Source organism: Strix uralensis, chromosome 3, assembly GCF_047716275.1.
Source record: "Strix uralensis isolate ZFMK-TIS-50842 chromosome 3, bStrUra1, whole genome shotgun sequence".
In the NCBI taxonomy this organism is placed as follows: Eukaryota; Metazoa; Chordata; class Aves; order Strigiformes; family Strigidae; genus Strix; species Strix uralensis.
Window position 1 is genome coordinate 20,252,465 of NC_133974.1, and position 12,126 is coordinate 20,264,590.

The window sequence follows — 12,126 nt, forward strand, 5'->3', positions numbered from 1 at the left end:
TGACTGGGTGGTTGGACCAGATGACCTCCAGCGGTCCCTTCCAACCTCAACCATGCTGTGATTCTGTATCGTGGTTATTGAGCAAACGCCTTTGAGAGCACTGGACATACAAAGGTGTAATACTCAGTAGCTGAATGGGGGCAAAATAGGACACACACAGCAGAAGCAAGTGAAGAGAAGTGCATTCAGAATTTCATTTCTATAATACACATACTGATACTCTGTCAATAACTCTTAGCTGATGAAATCAGCTCATGTGATTTGCTCACTAATTACTGAAAAACTGTAGCAATCATCAAGACAATATAGGGTCAAACTCAGTTTTTCTTATCAAAAGAATCTGAGTAGTTGACTGTATATATATCTAGTACACTGTAATGAAGAATAACTAAACAGTAATAGACTTGTAGGGATGAAGCTGGCTCTAGGTCAGCACAAAGTCTTCAGAATGATAGGACTGTTAGAGACAACAGATTCTGTAGTAATGCCACTGAATATACATAATTGAATAGATTTTATTTCACATTTACACATTAGCAAGAGTATATACAATTTAAAAAATCAGCCTTGCTGGAAAAAATTAGTTTGAAATGATCTATCCTAACTTGAGACACTGAGTATTAAAGCTATCGCCCTCTTTGATAGCTACAGCCTCTAAAAGTGCCTGCTTCTTCTGCATACTGCGAGATGACTCCAGTTCATACATAGTTGTCAAGTTGAAGAGAACGCTCTCGTGCAGGTAGTGTTTAGGGTCCTGCTGAACCATTCCTTCCAATTGCCGGAGGGAATCCTTCAGTTTTCCCAGATAAAGAAGACAAACAGCAGCATTGTTATTAGCCTAGAGAAAAATATATTGTAAATAAATAAATGTGTGTGTGTATATATATATATATGTATGTATGTATTTACTAGTGATGAGAGAGAAGGAAAAGAAGTCTGGCATCTGGAGTTACAACAGATTTACTATGTGCTAAGAATTCCTATTTTGTGTGTGCAAGTAACTAAAATACATTATCAATCCTTTTCTTCTTGTTCTCAAGATTTATCCTGTGCCAGTAGGACCCGCTGACTCCTAAAAGCTGAAACTCTAAAAGACTGAGTCTAAAATGAAATATATATAGTATAGGACATTAGTCAGTTAATTTTGAAAGTCAATTGCAACAGATTTCAGAAACTACATGAGCCTCTGCATGCTGTCATTTTCATAGTTTTTTTTTAACGACTTCACTATATCTTCAGAAGTGTTTTTCTCTCTGGCTTACATACAGAAGATCCACATAAGCAACAGGAAGAAATTACCTTATCACAAAGGCATCTACAACTGACTTCAAGTAAATTCAGCAGATAGAGCAGTCTAAATACATCATAAATGATCAAGTCAGGTTCCATTTTCTTCTCTACACAAAACAGGTTTTATGAGTTACCGAAAGATTCCAACAGTACAAAGTCATATAACATGTTTAGCAGCAGAAACTTTCATGCTTTCTGAAAGCTGCGGATAAGGAAGAACACAGCCTTTTAAAAAAAATCCTTTTTCTCTCCCTCAGGAAACCTTACTGATCTCATGTGATTTATAATACATACTATTTTACAGCCTGCAAAATGATGCAATTCATGTGCTTCTTAAACTCTGTCCCCTCAGTCTTTAAATGGCCTTGGATCAGGCTACTGGGGGTAAGCTGTCTCAGTTCTTGGGAACACTCTTATATGACCATGCCCTGAAAGCTGTCAAATGTAGAAAACCCAAAAGTAAATAGCTCTTCTTTGATCTCTTCTTGTGATGGGAATCCAAGGCTCCGATATGCAATGTGTTAAAAATGTCATGTTTAAAATTACAGTATCCCTTCAATGTTGTGTGAAATCAAGTTAATCTTATATATGTTGGCAGCTGCTGTTTCTTTTTCTGACACACATGTCTACGCTAAAAACAGTGAATGCAAAAAAAAAGTGCTTTTGCGAAGATCCTGTAAAACATCATGTTTTGGAATTTCTACGTGCACGCCTAAGTATTCATGCCCTTCATACAGACTGGTTCTTCATTTCCCATCCCATTTTGTATCTTATCCTTATGTATACTAAAAACCCTTTGGCACACATGCCACATCCGATTTTTCTATATAGCTCTGAGCATACTCTGGGTACTAATTAAATCCACGCATGAAGCATTACGAGAATAATTTAGGTGTTCATTATAAATGTAGCAATTTGGAGATTTACCACAGCATTTGATGAGTCGATCCTTAAAATTTCTGTGAAAAATCGATGAGCTTCTGCAAAATTGTTCTGACCAAGGTGGAGAAATGCTCTAGAAAGTAAGTGACATATGAATGAGTTCTACTCAAAAACCCAAGGTGATAATATATTTTAAAAAGAATGGACACCATTTTTTATTTTTCCTGTTATAGATGTGAGAGTTTCTGACATTTGCTCTTCACGGTGTAATTACAACCAGCAAGGAGAAACTGATTTACAGACAAATGGAATGACAACTTGGATCACTAGGCTATTATATATTCTGCCGACCAAAGCAAGAGTCCATTGTGTTTTTATTAATTTAAATGCAGATACTCTCTTCCTGGAATTATTTCTCTTTATGAAATTAGCCATGCTATATAATTTTCCGTGCACTTTTGAATAGTATTTTCTAAATATATTAAGCCAATATGCTAACCATTACAAACTGCAACATGCAGCTTGGTTTACTACAATACATTTCAGCATTCTTTGAAACTACCAGGTGGTACCTTTTAGCAGATCTGATTGTAGGATAAGGGCCCAAAATAGCATCTCTTCTCCTAAGAGTTATTTATGCAAATGTATATGGAAAAAGCAGAGTGAAAATATGCAATGCCTGGAAAAATGAGGAAAAGCTTTGTAAAATCAATGGAAGGATCACAATTTCAATCCAGGATAATATGACTGTACCGAGTAACACAGATCTCCTGGGTCTATATGCCATTCAGTCTCACTTATGACAGATGTAGTTACATAAAAGAGAGAAATAGAATGGGATTGTCTCAAGGGTAGTTTAATGCTCACAATGCATACTTTGCAAAACTGTATTTTAAAGTTTCATTTAGCTATTAAATTATCTACCTGTTCATTAAAACCATAATTTGGCTCTGTAGTCCATCCAATTTGTGAGTCACTTTCTCAACGTCTTGAAAATATTTTTCTGCAGTTTTTATGTCTCCAATCTAGACAGTAAAATCATAAGAAAGTTACCACAATAAGAAGAAAAGAGATCCAGTCTGATTATATCTGTTACAAAGGATAAGAACATGAAAACATATCAAAGTCCATTAATTGTTTGGCACCAAGCTGACTGGGTAATACCAGTTACCAAACAAGTTATTTGAACAACCACATTAAGGTCATGAAAAGAACCCCAGAAGCACGTGTAGTTTTATCTAAGGCAGTGTTTCTCAGCTGTGAGTTGTGGAGCATTCATGGACTGTATGACAGGGGTGTCCCACCTCCTCATTTGCCTTTTTTGTTGTAACTGACTGCAGAGTTGATAAAATTGGCTGAAAAGGAGAAAACGTCAGAATTACTTCCGGTGAGACTGCGTGTTACGCTGCAGGAAGCAAAGAGACATTGCCCACAGGCAGAAGCTGTCAATAGGCATAACTGGAATAGAGTAGCCTGGTAGCTAGTGTAGGACCCATACTCGGTCAGCCCACAGCCTGGGGGTCACAGCCAGGGACCACAGGATGACTTCAGTGCATGAGATCGTAAGATGTCAGAAAACAACCCCAATGCAAAAAGGTCACTGAGGCTATCGAGGAGACAGTCCATTTGCAGATTGAAAAATACTGGTGAGTGGATTGTGCAGGCTGAAGGATTGAGGGCTTTCAAAGCTGACATAATGAGGAGCAGATTTTAGGGGAGAGGGGGAAAGGGATTCCTAGAAAAGAAGGGGAATTTCACCAAAGGGTATGTCACATACATTGCTATTTGGGATGAAAAAAAAATCTTTGAAGAGACCCCTTTGGTAAGTAAGTTGGCAATGTATGTTTTATAGAAGGATACACTCATACTTTTGGTAAGGTTTCACAACAATTTTGGGCTGGAGAGATGGAAGGAGAAGAAAACTTAATACTTGGTAAAATAAATCTGTCAAAAGGAGTCAAACTAAACTTGTTCAGGAGCATAAAGCCATGGAAACCAGGCAGCCGTCAGGTGGGGAGATTCAGGGGGCCCTCAAGAGATCACCTGTTTATTCAAGAACAGGACCAACATTACCAAAAATGTTTGTGACGTATGTGTTGAAGTCTCCTTGAAGCTCTCGGATGGTGAATATTACTCAGGAAACTTATTCCAGGATTCTTACACACCCATAGTATTACACAGCACACTCTATCTTGCTGCACTTTTTACCCCAACATTTTGTCCTATCTATAGTCAGGGAGGATACTACAACTCCTCTTTTTTAACAGCCTTTTACATACTTGAAAATTTTTATTGCGCTTTCTTTCTTCTTCTAGAATGAGAATCAATTTTCAAGCAAATCAGTGCTCACCCCTTTCTCATAGATACTGCTTTCTGGATTCTCTGATCATTTCTGCCGTTTTTCTCTGAACTCTCTCCTGTTACTTCACATCCTCCCTGAGTGCCCACTGATCTCCAACTGATCTCTTGCCAGCAGTAAGAATGGAAGAATTGCTTTATGTTTCACATATGAAGTTTGCTTTTATGCCACAGTATTTTGGAAGTCCGATTTGTTTACCCATGTGTAGTTTGCTTAACCCTAGCCTAATTCCTTTCTACAGAACAGTATCTCATTAGTTGTTTCCCATTTTGTATTTGTCTATTACTCCCAGTCTTTGGTAGTATTTTGCCTTTGCTGTTTGAATCACAGACAATTTAACATTTCAGTTTCTCAACTTGTCAAGACTATTTTACATTCTGATCCTGCCCTTCGTAGTGTCGGTACCACTCCGAGCTTGGTACATTTTACAAGCACGTTTCTAATTTCATCATACAAGCACCTAACTGAGGAATAAGAACACTGCAAACCCTAAAGGGATCCTTGTGGAAAAGGTCATCTAGCAAGTCCTTCTAGTCTTCCAGTGAATGACTTCCCCAGTACACTTTTCAGACACAGCAAACATCCATTTTAAGGTTTCATCTAGATTTCTTCCCAATTTGCTTATGGGACTATCATAATGGCAGTATACGAAGCCCTACTAACATCAATTGTATGACTGGTACTGCTTTACCTCTAACCACAAGACCCCTCCCTTGACAACCTAAAGAAATTCTTCTTCTTTACATTTAGGGGATGATCCAATTGCACTCAAAGATGCCATTGTCCATCTACCAGAGCATTTATGGCATACCCATTAATACTCTAGCTAATTAAACACATGAATTTCTCTCGCATATCTGGACTCAAACAAAACAAATATTATTAATTCTAAAAACTTACACATTTAGTTATAATGACAAAAGATACAATTTCTTTCCATAAATAAAGGTGTAAACCACCAAGAAAATAGTTACTTTTAACTAAAGGATAATGCTGGCACAAGTGTAAATGAATCCATCCTTGAATATTTTTAGCCTGGAAATTAGAAAGGAACCCCTAACCATAAGATTAATCCATTTCTAAAGCAAACTACCAGCTTGCTCCACTGGGAGCTTGATGAGTCCAAATCTAATATACTTTGAGATTAATCACACCTTATTTGTGATCATAAAGAGTTCTCATTTCTTAGCAGCATTTTGTATCTTCTCAATAAACATGGCAAATGTTTAATTCTCATTTTTTACCACTGAGGGGAAACAGTGGCGGGTTTTTTTTGGCAGAACATTTAAAAGAAAGAATTAGTTTTAATTAGTCATTAAAATGTTAAATATTTAAAGTGGTCTTCATCACTTAAGTTTATTTAACTTAGTTCAGAAAACATGAATTCAGTATCTAATAAGCACTTCAGATAAAAAATTAAAATTCCTCTGTTAACCTCAAATAATCATATCCTCTAACAAGGAGCCTCTAATATACTATGAGCTTAAGTTTGTTGTTTGTCTGTAAACCAATATTATTCTTCTTAAGTACTCCTAGGATTTATTTATTGCTTTCAACTCTGTTTTGCAGCAATCTGTCACAGAGGGTAAGGTCAGGTAGCTTTCCACTTTCTAAATTCTTTAATGTAGTTATTTAAATGGCAATTTTGGATAGGTCAGGCAGCAAGCAGAGACTAATAGCAACACACAATAATATCCTGGAGACTAAAATGTATTCACTGTTTCCCCATTTCATGTGAATTTCTGCTTTACAGGTCAGGTGATTGCTCACAGAATCACAGTGCTTCTGAAAATTTCTCTGCAATAGCCTCTGTCTTTTCCTGCATTCTTCATTTCTCTCATCCTCCTTTCCTATGTTAAGGCAACAGCTAAAGGATGTACATCAGATCTAGGCCTCTTTATGCCCCGCTACATGTGAAGATAAAGAAGACAGGGTATCTTAAACTAGTAAGCTCAATTTAATTAAGAAAAAAATTCACACACAAGGTAAGGTTTTATATGTTGAAAAAGGTTACTTTTTTTTTTTACTATTTAACTCCTGAACTTACACTTCATTCTACATTATTGCTTTGTTTCATATGTGTGATGTCTATTGTCAAACAGTATCTCTGACTGATAAGCAGCTAAAATCTGGCTTCCTTGTGCCTCTCTTGGATAATGTTCAAAGTTAAGAGAACAGTCTGAGGTTATCTGGGAATTGCTACCTGTTTTTGAGAAGCCGTGACATTTGAATATGAGAAAATTGCTTTCCCATTTTACCTGCAAGAGGTTTATTTTTTTTACACAGTGCCTCATCAACAGTGCACACACACCACACCATGGTCTTACCAAAATGATGGTGCCCAGCCTTGCAACACATTCTCCTTCTTTGATTTGAACTTTTTGGGTTTGTTTACCTGCACACTGATTACTACTCTTAATACATCAAAATCTTACATCTATTGCTCTATTGCAGTCACAGCTGCAGATTTTGTCACAAAAAACCCGACAATGTGCCAAACAATAAAAATTTATGTCCTTCAGCTGCCAGAAGAAAGGAAAACATTTGAATTTAGAAGTGATGCTTTTTATTAATGACTATCTAGGATCACATGAAAATATCAAGGGCTTCTCAAATTCCCTTTTGCTATGTCCAGTTCTGACAGTAAAACTAGTAAAGGCCTGTTGTCACAGCTAACATTCTGGAGGTTAACGACTTCAAGCGACTCTGTAAACACCACTTTAGAAATTGGGTGAACATAATTCCTTCCAAAGTTAGGAGATGCTTTCCTCCTGAGAGTGAAAATTTTTCTACAGCAAACCGAGCTACCAACAGACTGGAGAGTGTGACACTAGGGCAGACATGCTTTGTCAGCAAGGCAGTACCAGTAACGTACCCAGTTGTTTTCCCAGTAAGACCAGAACTATAATAACTTGTATTTCCAATAGTACTATGCATATTTACAGTACCATTCTTTATTATGCACAATTACTAGGTTGCCTATTTAGGTAATAATTAATGCAAACAGCCAATATCATAAAATTGCTCCATAGCGATGGAGATCCACTTTAAATCAAGAGGCTTAAAGACAAACATGTCTACCACACTGTGAAAACACGTTCCTGGTGAGAATCAAAAATCCATAACCGAGTTTGAATGACGTTCCATGATTTCAAGAAAACAGTATTAATGATTTAATTATCTATCAAGAGTAAATTATTCCATTTCAATATAATTATATAACATGAATACCACAAATAAAATTGTTTGTAAATACTTGACAATGCAAAATTAGATTTATAATAAATAATAAAAGGAAGAGGATAAAAAAGGAAAACTTTGAAATACCAGTATCAGAAATATGAAAGAACTCCAAAGAACTTGTGAGATACTAAAAATTAAAGCAATTAAGACACTAATTATTTAGATGCATCATTTTCTGATAAACAAACTAATACTACTGTACTGACATCTTTTTTTACTTATTATGGTAAGTACATAGCTACATGGAAATTTATTATACTTGTGCAGTCCTGTTTTTTCTTTTAATATGCCCTCCCCTGTCTTCTCAAGCATATAACCTGGACAAAAGAAACTCTCGATTTTTTTCTAGATGAAGATGGCAGTTAAGCAGTGTGACTGAAAGCTGTATGCAGTCCGAGGCAGTATAAATGAGATTTTTAATGAAATTCTGGCTCACTGAAGTCAATGGGAGCTTTACCATTAGTTTTAGGGAAAGCAGAATGTTGCTCTGATTAAATTATTAGCATAATTTTCTACAGCATGATCTTTGTTCACTAATGTGCGTGCATGCATGTACTTTTAATATTGTAAGAGCTTTACATTTCCTAATTTCATCTAATATCACGTGGTAGAAGTTTTTTTTGTTTTGACCACTGCCTCTACAATTTGATACGTGCCCTATAAATTATTCACTACGTAGCTGTCAACAGCAGTATTACCTAGCATATTTAAAAGAAAATGCATACCTGAAGGAAAATCCTTCCAATTCCACTCAACAGCTGAGGCTCTTGCTGTGGGTAACATTTGATGACGGTGTGATAAGCATCTACGGCAAGCACATAGTCCTAAGGGGTGAAAAGCACAGGACCAGATACTTAAGCTCAGCATTCTTCAGCCTTTGCCGCCTTCTTTTTAAAGACATATTCAAACAGAATTAAAGTAATTGCAACTTGTCAGTGGGACAGAATTTCTACCTATCAGTGTAGGCACTAGTAGCTGACTACGTTAGTCTTTCCTCAGGTATACTGGAACTACATACACAGGGATCTTCCTTTTTTTTTTTTCCCCCCCAACTGGATCATATTCTGTTTGTAGCTAAATGCCAAGAAAAACAAAATCTGAACATTTACTCTTCAGCTTAGATTATGATTTAGGATGAAAGTAAAAAGCCTTCTGTGTGACGGGGGTATACATACTTGAGAAGTGTCTCATGTTTCAAATATATGTATAATTTACATGGTTTAACAAACCGAAGCTTTGGGAACTGCTTGTGCACATGCTTTTAATTTGTGAAAAATATAATGTGTCAGAATAAGCAATTCACACACATTTTCAGATGACAAACTAGCACTACTCTATTCCTCCACCCAAATCCTTGTTCCCTTCTACATTACCATGTAGAAGAAAAATGAGCAGGTAATCTAAATAGAAAACTGATCTGGGCTAAAACGAAGTGTGGGATGGGCTGGTTCTGAACTGCAGGAGGCTTTGGAGGTGACCCACACACACATGCACAAAGACCATGCTGGCAAGTGGCAGGTCTGAGATCTGCCTGCTCGAGATGCAGTGCAACCATACCCTCCAGATAATGACCAGTGACAGAAGATTAAACAAAATCATGGTCCTATTTCCTACAGGAAAGAAAAGCCCCTGTGACTGGTTACTGCAGTCCAGCTGCTTCATGGTTAAACCGCAGTAATCCAATGATCTGGGTAGTAAGTGACTTTTAGAGCCTGGCTACATGGTCTTTGGCAGGCACACACGAGAAACTTTGCATGTGCTGTTTATGCTGACTGGAAGACACATAGTAGTAGGTACATTCACAGGGTTGCACTAGCCTCAGCTATAGCTTCTTAGAGAAATCCCAAGCAGAGGCAAAGCAAGCCTGCCTTTGCTTATAGAAGCCGGGCATATGCAAAGACAGAAGACTCTCTGTGCTGTACTAATTTGGTGCTTCCTGACAGTCCTGCCCTTCAACTTAATACACAAATTTGTGGTAGGTGTTAGGAAGCAAAAGACATCAAAGAATAATATTTTGAAACTGCTTCAAAACATCTTGGGATACTCTCTAACCTACCATTTTTCTTGGTCAAATTATAATACTCATTTAAGTTGTCCTAATATGATCACAGCTACTGGTAAAGGTACTTTTTTTTCATCTCCTGTTCGGTCTGAGGAGGCAATGAGTTTCTTTTCCTGAGGCTCTGGAGTCCTCAGCACAGGAATGACACGGACCTGTTGGAGCAGATCCAGAGGAGGGCCACAAAACTGATCAGAGGGCTGGAGCACTATGAAGAAAGGTTGAGAGATTTGGGGTTGTTCAGCCTGGAGAAGAGAAGGCTCTGGGGACACCTTATAGCGGCCTTCCAGGGACTCTTTATCAGGGAGTGTAGTGATAAGACAAGGCATAATGGTTTAAAACTGAAAGAGGGTAGATTTAGATTAGATATAAGGGAGAAATTCTTTACTGTGAAGGTGGTGAGGCACTGGAACAGGTTGCCCAGAGAGGTGGTAGATGCCCCATCCCTGAAAATACCCAAGGTCAGGCTGGACGGGGCTCTGAGCAACCTGATCTAGTTGAAGATGTCCCTGCTCACTGCAGGGGGGTTGGATTAGATGATCTTTAAAGGTTCCTTCCAACCCAAACTATTCTGTGATTCTACTTGACCCATGCACCAGGTCAGGTCACCCTTTGAAACATACTAATTGTTTCATACACACAAAAAAATCAAGAGAAGTCTTTGGAGTCTGACCTGTATATGCAAGAAATTACACATCTTATAATAGTAGAGGCTGAGTTAAACAGCCCAGAGGCATGTTGCAGGACCCTTCTTTTGCAAACAACTTGTATATTGTGGGTATAATGATTAAATCTGAACAGTTAATTATTAACATTTAGAGTTTATTCAAAATCTAGTATGCCAGGCCCTGTTCATGCTTATTATCGGGCATGGAAAGAGTTCAGAGCAAAGACAACAGGCCATACACCCAAAAATATATTTATTTACATTCAAATTTATTTAGCATTCAGAACTGAAATGTGATGAAATTTATGCTACCAAAATTTTTCATAAATTTATGATTTTGAAAAAACTCAATTTTCACTGTAGCAGCTCTCACTAAAGGACTTTATTGATCATGGAGTCCCACTATGTTAGGCAGGCATAAAAAACTTGGAATAGGGACCCTCTGAACTGGCTCCTGAGAGGAACCGCAGCCACGCTTGTATTAGCTATTAATACCGGCAAGAGCATCACTTATAAAATCTGAAGAGTTGTCTATGATTGTGAATTTTATCCCTTCAAGCATAGAATGTGCTCACTGGAGAAATAATTTTATTATATCAAATTCTAGCTTTTGTGCTCAACGTCTTCCATTCTGCGGTCTAAAGCTGCTCCTTACCCAGCGCTCAGTCTCATGCACACTCTAAGGCTTAGGCTTCACAACAAAGATGCATAGTACAACCATGAGGGATGGGGGCTCTACAGTCACATCCCCAAACTGATGTAGAAACAACTCCCAGGAGATCGTGCAGTTAAGCTGATAGAAAAGTGCTTCTGTCAGCTTAGTTTACAGCCTAGCATGATGTGACTGCGGAAGAGTCTTGGCCAGAAGAAACTGCACGAGGGGGCACTGTTTGCACAATTATAACACCACAGGCTCCCTAGTGTAGGTAGTAGCCAGCCTTGGTAGGAACAAGCAGCCAAGTAATGTCTTGGAGGCCCACTCTGCGAGGGCTTCATGGACTTGGCCTGGTCAGGCAAACAAACCTTCCTCCCCTTTTGCATTACCTATCAAGTGACTGTACATCACCATACGCATTATACCCAAGAGTACATAAACACTCACGCCTCCTAAAATGAGAGTAGAGGCGAAGCATTAAGAGTCTATGCACTGTATTTGTGGATATAGCACCCTGTTTCTATATGATGGCACAGCACATAGCATCTGTGCTTATCTACCCCATGCCTTGCAGTACTTATCACAGGAGTGCGGCCCATTTCTTCCAGATGGCAAGAGACTAAATTATATGTCCAAAGTCACTCCTAAACATAGGCAAGGATGGCCCCAGTATGAAGCTATAAAACATTATCACAATATCCAGGTTCACTTCTAAATACAACCTCATTTTGTAGTTACTCCAGAATCCCACAGTGAGATTTATATGCATTTACTCTTCCCCCCACAACTACCATGGAAGCAGTAGTAGGATACTCTAGAAATCTACATGTGACACAGAATGATATTATTCCATGGTAAGTTATAAAAGCATCTCATTTGACAGTTCCTTCTGAAGGAGCATATTGTAAAGTAGATAAGATTTGCTCTCATTTACTGAAGACTTTTCATTCCCAGATTTGCTAATGTGACAT

General features: G+C 38.0%; 1 protein-coding gene across 4 annotated transcripts in view; it reads right to left on the reverse strand.

Moving 5' to 3' along the window:
* Positions 1 to 497: 497 nt before the first annotated feature.
* Positions 498 to 12,126, reverse strand: part of TRAPPC12 (trafficking protein particle complex subunit 12) — a 55,465-nt gene continuing 43,836 nt past the window's right edge. The window contains exons 9-13 of one of the 4 annotated variants that reach the window (XR_012628015.1): positions 8,500 to 8,598; positions 3,097 to 3,197; positions 2,218 to 2,305; positions 1,300 to 1,397; positions 663 to 790 (exon numbers count right to left, since the gene is read on the reverse strand). Coding sequence is in view for 2 of the 4 variants with exons in the window: in XM_074861630.1 (XP_074717731.1) it covers positions 596 to 838; positions 2,218 to 2,305; positions 3,097 to 3,197; positions 8,500 to 8,598 (531 nt within the window). In the remaining 2 variants the exon portion in view is untranslated. Of the gene's footprint in view, positions 839 to 1,299; positions 1,398 to 2,217; positions 2,306 to 3,096; positions 3,198 to 8,499; positions 8,599 to 12,126 lie in introns of all 4 variants that reach the window. The other 3 variants (XR_012628014.1, XM_074861631.1, XM_074861630.1) reach the window with 3 other exon arrangements.